The sequence below is a fragment of the Elaeis guineensis genome, chromosome 9 (assembly GCF_000442705.2).
Source record: "Elaeis guineensis isolate ETL-2024a chromosome 9, EG11, whole genome shotgun sequence".
In the NCBI taxonomy this organism is placed as follows: domain Eukaryota; kingdom Viridiplantae; phylum Streptophyta; class Magnoliopsida; order Arecales; family Arecaceae; genus Elaeis; species Elaeis guineensis.
In genome coordinates, this window is record NC_026001.2 from 83,362,455 (window position 1) to 83,380,937 (window position 18,483).

General features: G+C 38.8%; 1 protein-coding gene across 1 annotated transcript in view; it reads right to left on the minus strand.

Moving 5' to 3' along the window:
• Positions 1-18,483, minus strand: part of LOC105051204 (uncharacterized) — a 75,499-nt gene that overhangs the window by 39,402 nt on the left and 17,614 nt on the right. Inside the window, 5 exon segments of the mRNA XM_073243477.1 lie at positions 1,017-1,166; positions 14,625-14,689; positions 14,692-14,893; positions 15,015-15,154; positions 15,279-15,451. Coding sequence (XP_073099578.1) covers positions 1,017-1,166; positions 14,625-14,689; positions 14,692-14,893; positions 15,015-15,154; positions 15,279-15,451 — 730 coding nt within the window.

Consider the following 18,483-nt stretch of genomic DNA (forward strand, 5'->3'; position numbering starts at 1 on the left):
ATATCAAATAATACAAAAGGTACTCAAGCATCAAATGATCAATACATGGAACTGGACTCTAGGGCATGCATATGGCAAAAAAATTGTTAGATGGAATAGCCTTAGATGCATGTAACTTATAGGAAACATAGTAGCAAAACCCATTGAGGACAACATACTGATTAGTCATTTGAGATGGTTCAACCATGTACCCCACCAACCTGGCAAAGTGCCTGATGAGAAGGGAATCAGAAATTGATGCAAAGAAACAGAAAAGAGGAAATCATTAAGCAGAAAAAAAACGAATGTCATGAAGGAATTTGAACATACTTCCCATTTCGGAGAATCTGACAATAGAATGAAAGAAACAAATACAAACATGATCCACACAGCCACCTCAATCAAATATGACAAGGCTGATCCATTATGTGCATGCTTTTCTCTGCAGAAACTTGAGGATTTCCCATAAACTTATAGATTTCCAGGACTTCAAAGAGTAACAAGGGTTTTTGATGATTGGCATAAGCATTTTCTTGAGGAATGTTGAACAATGTACTGTTTTTAGAATCTAGTCCACAGCAATCTAATTTTGCAACCTGCAACAAATTATTTGAACTTTCCTTCAAAGAAGCATTATACTTTTCATCGTAGTGTTTTTGAAGAAATTCTTCAGATAAATTGTCAACTTTTTGTTACGTAAGTCTATGGTCCTATTTTTGTCGCAAGGCCTCCCAATCTTTAGTGTGTGATGGACCCTCAAGATGGGAGGCATCAATCTCCAACAAGGTTCTCTTTTCAGTCATGTTCATAAACAACTAACTATGCATAATCTCCATTAAGCACAAACCTATGATAGTAAAATTGGCATCACCATCAAGCAGCGTATGGGATCAATAAACAGCTTAAATAATTTTGGCTGTTGCCAGCAACAAACGGAAAAGTTATAACTGATATCACAGAATAATAGAAGATCATTTTTATAGCTTTCGTAATTCACCATAGCATACAAGGATGAAACCTTAATAAAGAAGTCTTACCTGATCATCAATTAAAACAGCATTTCTTCCCATGTGCCAGAACTCAAGAAGTTTGTTGATAGACTTTAGATATTTTTTATCAAATCGTGGTGAGCATCCATCTGGCAATGTATAAAGCTTGGAAAATGGAGTGTTCTTTAGCAACAGAGCCTGAAATTTTATCAATATTTATCAGTTTATCAGTAACACATACAAGCACAAAATAAAAGCATCAAGCAGGATATGACAGGAATTGGCAAGAAATGGCACAAATGAACAATCATCATTACTTAAATTTATATCAATCAATATAATTTCCAATACCGACAAATGTAAGATCCACGTGATGAAGAACACATGATTTTTAAAGTGGAAACAACTACAAAGCAATTGAAGGCAAAGCAAAGTCTTCTCCATTTCTCACTACTAGTGCCACTGATACAAGTCAGCCTCTTCAGGTATCCTGCGACAGTCTTTAGTTCTCAAGTACTTGAGGACACATTATTTTTTAGTGACACTAGGCTTTATCATTGCAGAAGTGCAGACCCTAGGCTTTTCCACTTCATGAGTCATGATACCGGACTATCAAAGAAATGTAGCTTTGAAACATCATTAATACAAGGTAAGAATAGGAATAATGGTCACTTTGTAGTTTAACATATCTGCAAAATATGATAGGGGAAGTTATGACCACATTGAAATTATGCTAAAGATATCTAAAAAGTGGGATATTCCATGGAGCTTTAATGTTAGACATGTTGTGGAACTATGTTACTTGTAACAGAGCTCTACACAAGAACAAATTAAATATCAGGTTTTTGGAATTTTATAGCGGAACAACTTTTCATTATGGATGAATTATTTTTCTGATTGGAGACAAAAAAAAGGAATTCCTTCAATCTGCTTTACTCAAATCTCTTAAAATAATAATTAAAAAAAGAATATTAAGTATTTTCAAAAGCAGGGTTCTAACTTCTAAATCCTTTACTTTAATCAAAGATAGATAAAACCAAGGTATGCTGAACCGGTACCGCCGGCCGTTTCGGCCGGCTGGCGGTACAATTCGGTATGGTTTCATACCATACCGAACCGACGACCCGAACCAGAAGAGAAATAGAGAGAAAGAAGAAGAAAAAAAAAAGAGAGAGGGGAAGGAGCCGGCGGGGCCGCCGGACGGCCTCCAACTGGCCGCCGTAGCCGTTGGAGGGCGTAGTCCACGTGCACGGCGCCGCAAGCGGGAAACAGGGGCATCGCCCCTGTTTTGCAAATTTTTTAAAAAAATATGGTTTTAAGTGAAGTCGGCAAACGATTTGCCGACTTCACGATTTTTTTTTATCGTCTGTTTCGAAAAAGAAGGGGGCGGAGCCGCGGAGGGGCTCCACCCGCTCGATCGCCCTCAGGCCGTCGGCGTCAGCTCGTCGGCCACCGGGACCCTCGCAACGGAGGCACCGTCTGTCCGATAGGTTCTCCGCCCCCCCCTCCGAACGCTCTCTCTCTCTTTTTTGCTCTCTTGAAAGCCCTATCGGACGATATGGGGCTCAGACGCCCTCCGACGGCCACAGCCGGCCACCACCGGCCTCCGACAGCTCCCACCTCTCTCCCTCCCCTCCCCTCTCTCTCTCTTTCTCACTTTTCATTTTTTTTTCTTCGTTACCACCGGTGTACCGATTTTACCGGCCGAATCGTGCCGGTTCTCTGCCGGTCCATTACAAGATGGGATGTACCGGCCGGTTCGACACGGTATGGCAAACCTTGGATAAAACTATTACACAAGTCCTCTATTTACACAAGTGAGGTTCCAGTCCCTAATCCAGGTCAACTTACTCTTTTATATAAAAGTGGAATTAGGTAGAAAGCATAGTTTTTACATTTTTTCTAATCAATGTATACGCTGTGATACACGACCTCCATTTATACTAGAGAGGTCTGCCCTTTCAAAATCTGAATAGATTACTTTAGTTAGAAGAGGTAAATATTTTTCTAAAACAGTAAGAATTTTCCATTAAGATGAAATTCATCTTAGAGCTATATCTTCACTCCTACGTCAACTCTCTCCTATCAGGACATCAAATTCCTCCTAGATTAGAAAGTTAGGCTAACCAAGTTTTTAAATCCCGTAGGATGAGGTTATCCCGATTTTTTCATAGAACGGGACACGACGCCATCCCACTCCATCGCGACACTTGGTACAGAGGATGTCCCAAGACATCCCAATTGAGACGGCGAGACGCTAGCGGGACGGCCATGTCCCAACACATGAGATGGTACCCTATCTCGATTTTGTTGGATTTGTGCCATAGAAGCCAATTGTTGGCTAACACATTATGTAATTCTAAAACCTAAGCTTGTACTTGTAATCTTTTTATTATCAATAAAGGGCTTTTTCATTCCAATCATGTTTATGTGTCCATGATTTGTCCAAAAAATTAACAAAGATGATTTTTGTATATTCTTAAAGAGTTAAAAATTTGAGACATACATTAATTAGTAGTTAATTTCTAAATGCTCACGATCAAAAGATCGTCACGAAAGACGGTGATCAATCCATTTGAGATCGATGCACGGTTCACCTCATGGGCAGATGAGTCTCGAGTCTGCAGTGTAGAAACACAGGGGTGAAAGTGCAGATGGGTGTTAGAGAACAACTTGCACTGAGCGTAACCAACACGAGAACCACATGGATGTCTACTCACTCGTCAGTGATTTTCTCGATGCTGCAGTAGTGTGAGTGGTCCTTTGACCTGCAGTGCCATTAGCTATTCGCAGCGAGGCTACTGGATTTGACTACACGTTCCTTTGGTCTCTAGCCATTTGGATCCTTGCTGCGTATGTTGGCTTCAATAGGTTCAGGTTCACTATTCAGAGTAGGATGCACCTAGATGAGATCTATCAATCTTTGTAGAAAAGGAGAAGTCCTATGCGATTTGCGAGACTGAGTTCAAAAAATTTTTGACCAAAGCAAGAGTAAATACTGCAAAAGAGTTTCCACGAAATTCACAAATGAACTCGAGTCGAGCCAATCTAGCATATGACTGATAATTAAGTTTGACGAGTTCTCCATGATCTCCGTCAAGTCGGGACTCACGATAGAAGGACTAAATCATACGATAACTGCACCTAGAGATTCGTACTTTCATTCTATTGGGTTGCAAATACATACTGCTAGGTGTCACTAGTGGATTGTGAGACTCATCAGACGTCATCTTGATGATCGATGGTCTTCGAAGGATAGAATTGAAAATATTCCAATCTATCGAAAAGAGTTTCGATGATATTGTGATAGAGATCACAATATATCTCACTACCAGATAGAATGGAATCTATGGGATCATACACTAATCTCGAATTTACTAATTGGACTTATGAAGTTCCAATTGAGTTAGAGTTTATTGAAATCCAATTAGATTTATGAGAACCATGCTAGCACACGATTAAACCTAATTCTTCTCGGAACTTCGATTTGATCAAATCCATAGCCTTGAACCTAACCTAAATTCATTTAGGTTTAATTGAGCTCTTAATTGTGAGCCCAAGAGGATTTGATTAAGTCAACTAGTTGACTTAATTATCCTAACATTATCGCTTCTTTATCTCTTGATTATCTCTAAGTGTGCATGTGGAATAGATGGAAGATTGGGTGGCACATCTTTTTCTTTTTGAAAAATTTTGGACGCCATATCCTAGAGGGGCCCACCCCACTTATATGTCATGGCATGGAGGAGAGAGAGTGGCGTCCACGTCCCATTATTTTTGACTAGAGATCCCTTTGTGGGGCATCAAGAGTTGGCGCCCTAACCACCTGACATGTATTCCATGGATGCCTCTTATACATGCTTAAAAGGACTGATTAATTATCATTTATATCTGATTTTATTTGGCATAAATCAGATTAAAAATGTAGAGGATTCTTATGAGATAAGGATATACCTTTTTAAAATAATTGGATTCCTAATATGTGTCAGGGTAGTATCTATTTAAAAAAGAGGTCTCTAGGGTTTTAAAGAATGAATTTTTGATCAACAAAATTCCTCCCCCTCTCCATCTCCACGCCTCCTCTCATCATTTTCTTCCTTTCCACACCCAAAAGTTGGGTGCTCTCTCTTCCACATGCCAAGAAGAAGTATTGGTAATTTGGTGACTTAGAGATCAAAGATTGAGGAGAAGAAGAAGGCTGCAGATCAAGGAGTTGATCTCGCAATTAAGATCAAAAGAGTTGATCAAAATCTTCAAGACCAAGAAGAAAAGAAGAATCTTCTACGAGAAGAAAAAGTTAGAGATTAATCCAGGTAGATACCCGTATAGTCCGGACATGTGTGCGGCTCAACCTTCTACGAATTCGAAATCATCAGAAGCGACGAATTAACTATCACGCCAAGGTAATGAGATCTGATCTCATAAATTTTTCTAAATTTCAGATTGATGATATGTGCTTTCTCCTGGGCTTGGGTAGGTTTAGATCTGGTATCTTGCATGTGGGGTTAAAGGGTTTAACCCGATTTGTTTCCGATATCTATTTTCAAAGTTTTAAAATCTACACATGCTGCTACCCGATTTTCTAACAGTGGTATCAGAGCCAGATTTTGAAAACACATATAATCTGGTTTTTAGATTAGATCTGAAAGTTTTAATGATTTAAAATCAATTTTGTGCTAATGTAAGATTATCCTAATATAGGATTTACCCCCTATATTGCAAAAGTTGTCCTAACACAAGATTGATCGATTTTGAAAAACTGTTTTCGAAACAATTAAATCAAATCTTTTAGATCTGAAAATTAACATATGTGATATGTTTAATTTTGTGTTTAAATCTAAAATTACAATGATTAAAAGTTCACATTAAACTAATATAAGGTTATCCTGATATAGGATTTACCCCTTATATTGTAAAGGTTATCCTAGTTTGATGTGAATCAGTTTTTGAAAAAGATGTTTTCGAAATATTTCAATCATTATTTCAGATCTGATTTTATACATATTTGATATGTGTAAATTTAGTTTTAGATCTGAAATAAATGTATATGTGATGCAAATTTGATTTAAATCGGAAACTACGTATATTCGATATATAAAACTAGATGTAGATCTGAAACAATTTCAAGATCATAAGCCATTAATTGCATGCAATTAAACATAATCTAAAAATCATTTTTAGATCTGAAATTGTGTTGTTACATGTGGGTATGGGTTGAACAAATTAGGTCTAAGTGATCAAACTACAATTAAGGTCTAATTCATTAGATCAGACTAGAACCTGTTTTTGATTTTGCGCAGTTGATTTAACCTAATCAATGGATGATTAGGATTAGATCAAAGAGGCTCAAAGTCGACTCTAGTTATAGTTGGTCGCATCGATTCACATTTTGATGTGAGTTGATTGACTCAATATCGAATTTGGCTCAGTGGTTCGGATCCATTTTAATAGGTTAATCTAATTGATTCTAATCGACCAATTTGATGTCTAAAGCAAGTATTTAGATGGTGATTATTTAGTTGGTTCTATTGTCTGACCTGATCAATTTTGATTAGTGTCTAAAGAAAGCAACAGGGGGACCCCCACACATCTTAACTTATCTGGCCATATTGAGAGATTCAGTTTCGTGTTAGGTTACTTGTTGACTCAAGTTCATCCATGTCAACTAGGTTGGTGAGACATATTGATGTGCTGACCTAATTTAATCAGTCGGATGTCAGAATTGCTAATTTAGAAGAGACCTAAATCCAAATCTCCTCATTAAATATTAAGTCTAGAGGTCTTCCATCGTTGTAGAGATGCGGGTGCCTTCCTGGCGTTGATCGTTCTCGATTGGTTACAGTGATTCGATTGCATCGAAAAGGTACAACCACTCTATTGACATTTGATGTCCCGAGGTAGAGATGGGGTTGGGCCCAATAACTGTTAGGTGAGGATCCCAATGACGGCTTTGCTCCCGCTGGTAAACGATGGGTCTGACTTAACTAAAGAATGTGCCAATAACTGTTAGGTGAGGCCACAGAACTTAGAGACCAAGCCCACTGCATCTTACTTAATGAAGCAATGGACAAAATATTGTCTACTCATTGGTCTGTACTCACCAATAACTGTTAGGTAAGGTGTGTATAGATTAATGGGACCGCAGTACCCACTTAAAACCGATCACGTATAGATTTTCATTTCTCCACCCGAGGTGTGGAAGATTCAAAAAAAATAATGAGAGCCTTTTTTTTTTAAGTCCCTAGAACAAACAATATTATAAGTACAAAATCTAACTAGAAACTGTTCTCTCTGCAGATAATCATGTCGAGTTCAAACCTCTTAGTCCGAATTCTTGATACAAATAGGTTGACCGACACCAATTACAAAGACTAGCTCCAAAATCTGAGAATCGTTCTTAATTCTGAAAAACTCACCCATATCCTCGACCAGGAAGCACCCACGTTACTTGCTCGCCCATTTGCTGATCAACGAGCTGCACTTAAGAAGTGGATGGATAAAGATTATAAGGCAAAGTGCTATATCTTAGCATCCATGTCCAATGATCTTCAGTAACAGCATGAAGACACGAGGACTGCCAGAGAGATGCTGGTTCACCTGCAAGAATTGTATGGTGAATAGAGTCGCACAGCTCGCTTTGAGGTCTTCAGAAGACTTTTCAGAATGAAAATGCGTGATGGACAGTCCGTCAATGATCATTGTTTGACAATGATCAAGGACATAGAGGAGCTTCAGAAGCTCGATATGAATATGGACAAAGAACTGTAGGTGGATCTAATCCTCCAGTCTCTTTCTGATTCATATGGGCAGTTCACTATGAACTACCATATGAATAAGATTGATGCCCTTTTGCCAGAGTTATTGAATATGCTGGTGACTGCAGAGGGCATCTTGAAGAGTTCAAGAGGCACAGTTCTGGCTGTGGAGCAAGCTTCCTCCAAAAGGAAGTCTTCTTTCAAGAAGAAGAAAAAGCCCGTAAAGAAGAAAAAGAACGAAGCCAAGCCCAAAAAACAGGTTCTTAAGAAGGCCGACGATAAAGAAAAATATTTTCATTGTAATGTCGAAGGCCACTGGAGAAGAAACTGTCCGACCTACCTGACGACTGTCAAGAACAGAAAGAAAGATGGACCTTCTGAAGGTACGTCAGAGTTGCTCGTTATAGAAACTAATATAACGATTTCTTCTTCTTCTAGTTGGGTTCTTGATTCTGGTTCGAGTGCTCATTTATGCACTTCAATGTAGGGTTTTGAAGAAGTTAGGGGGCTGAGAAAAGACGAGATCACTCTTCGAGTCGGCAATAGAGCAAGAGTTGCTGCTGTGGCCGTCGGAACCTACCTTCTGCGACTATCGTTAGGATTTAGTTTGCTTTTAAAGGACCGTTACTTTGTACCTGTAGCTAGTCGAAATTTGATTTCTGTCTTTGTACTGGCACAAGATAATTACAATTTTCATTTCAATAAAGACATGTGTTCTATTTATTTTGGAAATAAACTTGTGGCACGTGCTTTCTTGATTGACGGTCTTTACCATTTGCATACCGATGCAAGTATAAACATTAACAAGCAAATTGTGAATGCCTTAGGATCTAAGAGACCTAGAGATAGGATTAGCCATAAATATTTATGGCACCTTAGGCTAGGCCATATTGGAGAGGACAGACTCAACAAACTGGAGAAAAATGGTCATCTTGGATTATTGACTTTCGAGTCTTATCCCGTCTGTGAATCGTGTCTTCAAGAAAAAATGGCCAAGCTGCCCTTTGTAAGACAAAGAGAAAGGGCCACTGAGATATTAGCCCTAGCACACACTAACGTATGTGGTCCATTTGATGTACAAGCTAAGGGCGGCTATATCTACTTCATAATCTTTACCGATGATTATTCACAGTATGATTTTGTGTATCTGATACACCGAAAGTCTGAAGCTTTTGAAAAGTTCATAAAATTCAGAAACGAAGTAGAAAAACAAACTGAAAAACCCATAAAAATTCTTCGATCAGATCGAGGAAAAAAATACCTTAATGAAAAATTTCGGACCTATCTCAAAGACAATGGCATAGTCTCACAGTGGACACCTCCATGGACATCTCAGCTCAACAGAGTATCCGAAAAGAAGAATCAGACCCTATTAGATATGGTCCGAACCATGATGAGCTTTATAGACCTTCCTGATTTTCTCTGGAGACATACTTTGCTTTCTATGATTCATCTCTTGAATCGGATTTTCTCTAAATCTGTTCCTACCACACCATATGAGTTATGGCATGGTAAGAAGACAACTTTTGGGTACCTCAAGATTTGAAGATGTCCGACCCATGTCAAGCGACAGCAGGCGGACAAGTTAGAGGCTAGATCTTTTAAGACTCGTTTTATAGGATATCTTAAGAAAACCATAGGATACTACTTCTATCTTCCTGAGGATCATAATGTGATTGTGAGCCATCATGCCATATTCTTGAAAAAAGAGTTTATCCAAGATGGAGGCAGTGGGAGGAAGATTAAACTCGAAGAGTCTCTGGAGAGCATCGAGTCCAAGAACCTGAACCCAATAATGAGCCAGTAGATGTGATACCTCCTCCACCTCGTAGATCAAGTAGGATATCCTATCCTTCTGAAAGATACTTAGATATTCTTACAGAAGATTTAGAAGAAGTATTCCTGATGGGAGATAGGGACATTAGGAATGATCCCAAAACCTACGATGAGGCAATGTTAGATGTAGACTCCGAAAAATAGATGAAAGCGATGAAGTCAGAAATCGACTCCATGCATTCCAACCAGATTTGATCCTTAGTAGATCCACCTAAAAGTATTATACCTATTGGGTGTAAATGGATTTACAAAAAGAAGATTGGATCGGATGGTAAGGTAGAGACCTATAAGGCAAGACTAGTCGCGAAAGATTATAGTCAACGTGAAGGCATCGATTATCATGAAACCTTTTCACCCGTATCTATGCTGAAATCCATTTGTACTCTACTTGTCATAGCAACATTTCATGATTATGAAATCTGACAGATGGATATGAAAACTGCCTTCCTAAATGAATATCTTAAGGAAGATATATATATTGAGCAGCCTCTAAGTTTCACGTCCAGTGATAGCGATCACAAGATCTGCAAGCTGCAAAGGTCCATATATAAACTCAAACAAGCATCTCGGAGTTGGAACACTCGCTTCAATGATGTGATCAAAATGTTTGATTTCATCAAAAATAATGAGCCATGTGTGTACAAAAAGGTCAGTGGAAGCACTGTCACATTCCTCATATTGTACGGACGACATCCTCCTGATTGGGAATGATATTCCCATGCTGACGTTGGTCAAAGTATGATTGTCAAAAGAGTTCGCCATGAAAGACCTAGGAGAAATTTCCTATATTCTTGGTATAAAATCTATAGAGATAGATTTAAGAGAATGATAGGACTCTCACAGCATATGTACATAGAGGAGGTGCTGAAGAGGTTCAGCATGGAAAACTCCAAAATGGATCTTTTGCCTCTAAGACATGGCATTCATCTCCAAGAAGATGTGTCCTGACACACCTGAGGAGATCTAGCGCATGAGCAAGATCCCTTTTGCTTCGGCAATAGAGAGCCTCATGTATGCCATGTTATACACACGCCCTGATATAGCACTTGTTGTGAGCGTCACGAGTAGATATCAAGCAAATCCAGGTGAACAACACTAGATTACTGTTAAAAACATCTTTAAGTACTTGAAAAAGACTATGAATTTGATGTTGATCTTTAGTGGAGGATCGGAGCTAAAAGTTGAGAAATACACTGATTCAATCTTTAAGACTGATGTCGATGATAAAAAATCCACATCGGGGTGTATCTTCTTGTGTAATGATGGTGCGGTTAGCTAGAAAAATTTCAAACAGCTGATCATTGCAGATTCGACCATGGAAGTCAAGTACATCGCCACCTCTGAAGCTACTAAGGAAGCTTTTTGATTCAAAAAGTTCGTTGCGGAGCTAGATGTGATAATATCAGATGCCATTGCACTACACTGTGACAACAACGATGCCATAACCCTCGCTAAGGAGTCCCGATCACACCAGAAGTCCAAGCACATAGAGCGATGATTTCACATCATACGCGAATACCTCGAGAAGAAGTTTGTCGAAGTGCAGAGAGACGATTCCGTGCTGAACATGGCGGATCTGCTGACCAAGCCTCTCAAACAACAGAAGGCTGAAGCTCACCTTGAGAAGATAGATCTTAGGTATATGGCCAATTAGCTTTAGATCAAGTGAGAGTTTGTTGGATTTGTACCCTAAAAACCAATTGTTAGCTGACACATTATGTAATTCTAGGACCTGAGCTTGTACTTATAATCTTTTTATTATCAATAAAAGATTTTTTCATTCCAATCATGTTTATGTGTCCATGATTTATCTTAGAAATTAACAAAAATAATTTTTGTATATTCTTAAAAAGTTAAAAATTTGAGACATATATTAATTAGTGGTTAATTTCTAAATGCTCCCAGTCAAAAGATCATCATGGAGAACAGTGATCAATCCATTTGAAATCGGTACACGGTTCACCTCTCTTGTGGACAGATGAGTTCCGGATCTGCGGTGTAGAGACACTGGAATGAAGGTGTAGGTGATTGTTAGAGAACAACTTGCACTGAACGTAACCAACACGAAAATCACATGGATGTCTACTCACTCGTCAGTGATTTTCTCGATGCTGCAGTGGTGTGAGTGGCCCTTTGACCTACGGTGGCATTGACTATTCGCAGCGAGGCTACTGGATTTGACTGCACGTTCTTTTAGTCCCTAGCCATTTGAATCCTTACTACGTATGTTGGCTTCAGTAAATTCAGATTCGCTGTTCGAAGTAAAATGTACTTAGATGGGATCTATCGATCTTGATAGAAAAAGAAAAGACCTATGCGATTTACGAGACTGAGTTCAGAAAGTCTTTGACCAAAGCAAGAGTAAATACTGAAAAAAAATTTCACGAAATTCACAAATGAACTCGAGTCGAGCCAATCTAACATATGACTGACGATGGGATTTGACGAGTTCTCCATGACCTTCGTCAAATCGGGAGTCACGATAAAAAACTGAATCATACGATAACTGCACCTAAAGGTTCGTACTTTTATTCTACTGGATTGCCACTACATACTGCTAAGTGTCACTGATGGATTGTAAGACTCATCGGACATCATCTTAATGATCGATGGCCCTCGAAGAGTAGAATTGAAAATGTTCCAATCTATCAAAAAGAGTTTCGATGATATTGTGATAGAGATCATAATATATCTCACTACCAGATAGAATGAAACCTATGGGATCACACATTAAAAGATTTAATCTCAAATTTGCCAGTTGGACTTATGAAGTTCTAATTGGATTAGGATTGATTGAAATTCTATTAGATTTATGAGAACCATGCTAGCATACGGTTAAACCTAATTCTTCTCAAGACTTTAATTTGATCAAGTCCATGACCTTGAACCTAGCCTAAATTCATTTAGGTTTAATTGGGCTCTTAATTGTGAGCCCAAGAGGATTTGATCAAGTCAACTAGTTAGCATAATTATCCTAACATTATCTCTTCTTTATCTCCTGATTATCTCTAAGTATGCATGTAGAATAGATAGAAGATTGGGTGACACATCTTTTTCTTTTTGAAAAATTTTGGATGCCATATCCTAGAGGGGCCCACCCCTCTTACGTGTCATGGCGTGGAGAGAGTGGCATCCACGCCCCATTATTTTTGGCTAAAGATCTCTTTGTGGGGCACCAAGAGTCAGGGTAGTATCTATTTAAAAGGAAGGTCTCTAGGGTTTCAAAGAATGAATTTTTTATCAACAAAATTCCTCCCTCTCCATCTCCACACCTTCTCTCATCATTTTCTTCATTTCCATGCCCAAAAGTTGGGTGTTCTCTCTTCCACACGCCAAGAAGAAGTATTGATGACTTAGAGATCAAAAATCGAGGAAAAGAAGAAGAAGACTGCAGATCAAGGAGTTGATCTCGTAGTTAAGATCAAAGGAGTTGATCAAAATCTTCAAGGCCAAAGTTCTTCTTGAGAAGAAGAATCTTCTACGAAGAAAAAAATTTAAGATTGATCCCGATGGATACCTATAGAGGCCGGACACATGTGCAGCTCAACCTTATACGAATCTGAGATCATCAGAAACGGTGAATAGCTACCCGCACCAAAGTAATAAGATCTGATCTCATAAATTTTTTTAAATTCCAGATTGATAATATGTGCTTTCTCCTAGACTTGAGTAGGTTTAGATCTGGTATCTTGCATATGGAGTTAAAAGGTTTAACCCGATTTGTTTCCGCTATCTATTTTCAAAGTTTTGAAATCTACACATGCTGCCTATCCAGTTTTCTAACAGATTTTCCGCGAAATGTCCTGCTGGACCTAAATGAAGCTAACTATAGTCTTGATTCGAGATCGAGGCATGGATGTGGTGGATATTGGTCCCAAACCCTATCTAGGCCAACTTGAAGTAGCCAAAGTGGCCCATAAAAGGTACAGTGATCCTCCTTGATCAACTATGAAGGTTGATGAAAAAGCAGAAGAATACATCCAAGCTTAATATTGTGAAGCAACAAATACTAAAGACAATCAATTTAGAGACAATCAATTTAGAATCATAAAGCAGCACATGAAAACTATTGTTGTTAGAAGGGATAAAATAAAGAAAGCTTTCTTATTATCAAATTGGAAACAAGTGGTGTCAACTTATTATCACGAGTTACAACAACTACCATCCAACCATATCCCATCTATTTAAGGTCGGCCTCTTATACTACTATCAACTTCCATCAAATTCATTTGACATCGCTAGGTAGGTTAACCACATGACATCTTAGATATCACTTTGAGAAAAAGCGAGATCATGCTTCCCATCAATTCAAGATCATGATTTTGATGATAAATTGTCTGAACAACTAGGTGGCACTAAATCAAATTATTGGAACAATTACATAAGTAACCAGGCATTATCAACAAATTCAGGCATTATAGTCATCTGACCAATATAATAATAGATAAAGATCATTGGAAGTCGGTATCCAACTAAGAAGAGCAATTTCACCAATAGACTATATTACTCGGACCTGCATACGAGTCTCCAGTGCATATATGTCTAAGTGTTAGATAATTCTAATATTTAACAATTATTTCTTAAGTGTTCATACTTCATACCCAAGTATTATATCAATACCCATTTCTAAGTGTCCGTTGTGGGTGCTTTTTAGTGAACCAAAAGGTCCCAGTAATGTACCAATAAGACTAGCAAGCGAAGACACAATGAGATTCATCACTCGATGGCTCAAGTAACAGCTACACCAGATTCGGTGGACCATAAAATCAGGCATGTTAAAGACATGCAGTCATACAAGATGTTACTTCTTGTTTCCATTATGCATTTTTAAACATACAAGAATCCATAAATTTACACCGCAAAAATCTGTTTCTGATATGTCAGTTACACAGGAAACCACATCCACTCCGCTTGGACATTGTATACTTCAATAAACAACCATGTGTTTCTCAAAGGAAGGGAAACAAAGGTAATGCTTTGCACTTTCAACAGAACCTATTGATTAATAGACCATGCATAAGCACTAAAAAAAAAGAGTTATATTTATTGGCAGTATGTAAACCACCTTGTCAGTGTTTGAAGGATCAGATGCTTTCTTTGCCTCCTCACGGCGTCTTTCATAATCCTTTTTAGTGCGATACCTTCCAGTGAGCACAAAAATTCTGAATTCTCAAATTCCCATGTAGCTTCATCATAACCAAGACCTTTCCATTTCACAAGCCACTCCTGGTGGCAAAATCCAGAAAGACTGTCGTCGGCCAGTTCTGGGAGCATTAAATATCTTCTCTGCAGCAGACGGTGAGGTTTTGCCCACTCATGTTTCCACCTTATGACCTGTTGATAAACTTAAATTTGTACTCCATAAACAAATGATATGTAGCTGAGTTTTCAAAGGAAATGGTACTTAGCCAGAAGACAATTGTTGATCACAACATAACAATAAAATGTAGGCTACCTTTCCTTCCTGTAGTCTCCTATTAAATTTAGCCACAAGCTTAGGAGCTTCAAGAAGCATCTGGCTTTCTGGTATCCAACGATTATGAACGTGGGCAAGGCCTTTATACTTGACAAGATAATACTTCTCTTCCTGCATTTCTGTTTCAATAGTATTTATGGTATTACTAGTGAAACTGCTCATATTTCTCCTAGTATACCAACTGGATAAGAAAGCAAGGCTGGAAACCTGAAGATAATTCAATAATTGCAAATGGGTCCTTACCCTCTTTGAAATCCAAAATAAATTCCATTCCTTCAGACACTGAGTGGACCCCTGATTTCATCCTTTTTTCCACGCAAAAAGGGCAATGCCAAAGTCCAAGGGGAGCATCTTTCAAAAGCGGATCAAGACAAAAAAGATGGCAACTTCTCTTGCAACCTTTTCCATTGCAGCACCTATGATTACAGAACATACCAAATTCTAATAATATAGGATGATAAGCAGTCAAGTAAAACAAATTATTTAAGAATAATTTCACAAGAACATCAAAAAAAAAATGCTATGGATGCACAACATAAAATCTGAATGCCTCATCGTTTTAGGCAAGATGTGGTTTTGCTGAGATCATGAAGCAAGGTTTTCAATCTCAGTCACGTTCCAGTGCACAAATAGTGCAACACATACCAAGTATTGGTACAATACATATCTCGGTAACGGCCCTCGATATGAGGGGCATACTGAGTCTTAGTACCTACCAGTATGATATGCTCTGTACCAAGGACTGCCGAACTAGAACTGGAACCAGAACCGGATTTGGTGCCAGCCGACTGACGGTATGGTTCAGTACGGATATGTACCGATCCGTGCCAGGCCAAATTGACAAGGCAGAGAAGGGGAGATGGAGAAGAAAAAGAGAGAGAGGGGGGAGAAGAAGAGGAAGAGAGGGCCTCTACCGCCATCTGAGCTCTTTTCGAGGTTAGTGAAGGCGAAGGGAGGGAAGAAGAGAAAGGAATAGATCTTACCGGATCACCAGAGGCCTTTAGAGGTCTCTAGACAGGCAGCAATGCCGCCGCGAGCTCTTCAATAGCCATCGAACCAGTGCCAAGGGAGATGAGGGGGGCGAGGCTAGGACGGCCTCCGTCCTCCACCAGATCGTAATAAGGGTTCGCTCCTATTTCAAAGTTTTTTTGATTTTTAACGGGCAAAGTCGGCAACGCAATTTGCAGACTTCAACCAAAATTATATAAAAAAAATGTGTTAGGAACTGCATTGCCGACTTCACCCGTTAAAAACCAAGAAGAAAAATTTAAAATCGAGACAAACCCCTCTTTCGAGGAGGGCAGAGGCCCTCCTCCGGCCTCAGCCACCCTCATCTCCCTCGACGCTAGCTCGCCGGCCATCGGAGAGCTCGCAGCGGCGTCGCCGCCCATCCGAAGGCCTCCAAGGACCTCCGATCATCCAGTACATCTCCCCCTCTCTCTTCTTCCCTTCCTCCACCGTTATCGAGCTCAGAAAGAGCTCGAACAGCCTATGGCAGCTGCCGAAGGCCCTCTCCTTCTCTCCCCCCTCTCTCTCTTCCTCTCTTTCTTCTCCCTCCATTCGAGATGGCCACTGTACCATTTTTCACGCCAGAACTGGGCCGGTATTCCGCCAGTATGATTTGGCACAACCTAAACCATCCGATTTGGGACGTTCGGCAAACGTTGCTCTGTACTATACAGCACATCCAAAGATTGTTAGGAACTAAGTCAACTGACACTTAGACAATGTAAGAAGGATTACTAATTTCCACATGGCTAATTCAAAATTAAAGGGGAGAAAAAAAGAAATAGGGATGAATCCAAAAGTGCATTCTTCCATAAAGAAGTACAAACTATTACTTTGGCTACCATTTGAATTTTAAAGTTTGATACCCAATGTGGTCTTTATCTAGTATATAATTAGATTACATTTATATTATCTTAAAATTCGAAGCTTCAATAATGATTACCAATGGGAAATTTATTTAGCTATCAAAACTTATTTCCCCCATTGTTATTATTTAGATTGTATCATTCAGGGACTGATATTTTCCTTGGAAACCATAGGGTAAAATGGGACAAATTGTGGTTCCATTTATTTATAAATTTACTTATATAAATATCTCCATTTGTATGGTAAAAATATCCAAAAAGTTTCACGATAAGGGCATGCTAAAATTTTAAGTGTGCAGATATGATTGCAAGCCTAGTTTTCAAATAACTAATTTAGATTGGCAGAGTTTAGATGACAATTGAACAAAACTTTGAATGCAGCATCACCATATTATATCTAATTAGATGAAAGAAATTCATTTTTCAATGTGAAAAGTATTCCAATCTAGTGAACATGGAAACATATGCAGTCCTATTCTCACACTCATGGTTTGCAAAACTAACTCGAACCACTTGGTTCAGGGCATAACAAATCGATTAACTGAACAAGTGTGGAACAAGGTCAGCTGGCCTATCAGTTCGGGGCTTGGTGCAAGCTGGCCTAAGCCACTCTAACCCAAGTGGAGTCGCCCCATTTTGCTTAGTATGACTCGGTTCAAGTCACATTCCATGACAAAAAAGAGAGAAGGCCACAGGATGTCATTCTCCTCTCTTTTCTTCTCAAACAATAAAGGGAAGGATGGCTTTTGTAAGGAAAAATTAGGAGAGAAGGGAGATTTGTTGGTTTTTAGCCCAAATCCAAGCCAAATCAGGTATAATCCAATCCCTCCTCTTCATTCTTCTCCTTTTTTTCATCTTTATGCCTAAAATAGGTCAAAAAATAGTAAAAATAGGGGATTATACCAAAATTTTGTATTTTGGCATGATTTCATGATATGCTATAGATCTAAGGGTGACCTATGCATCCAACAAAGGCCAGCCCAGTATCATATAGACAATTGGTACCAAGGTGAAATCTAAAAGGCCTAGATTATCAAAAGTTGGGATGGGCATGGTATCTTGATTGGACTCAAGTCCAAGGCACCACCTATGAACATCATCTTGACGTTTATGAAGCAAACAGACACTCCTTGAAGGACTAGATGCCATGTATTTTGAAATTCAAATCAATTTGATACACATATTTTCAAGCTTAAAGATATGCGTTGTTTCTGCTTCATTGTTACAAATCTATGTTACATTGTTTCAATTGCATCCATTACAAAATCACAGGTCTCCCAAGACCAACAGAAAATAAAATATTATCAAAACACCATTAAAGTCAAAGATCCATAAAGCTTAAAATAATCTTAAACATAAAATATGAAGAAATGGGGAAAAAAATAGTAAATCAGTACCAAACCAGTACGCTTCTACAAACTGAGTGTCAGTATGGTTCAGTTAGGTACCATATCAATACCTGACCGGTATGGTCCCCACCTCCTTGGTATTGAGATTGTAAATGGTGATCACATTTGTCTCTAATGTATCCAAATAGAAATGCTCATTATCTTAGTTGTTATGAGAAATGAACA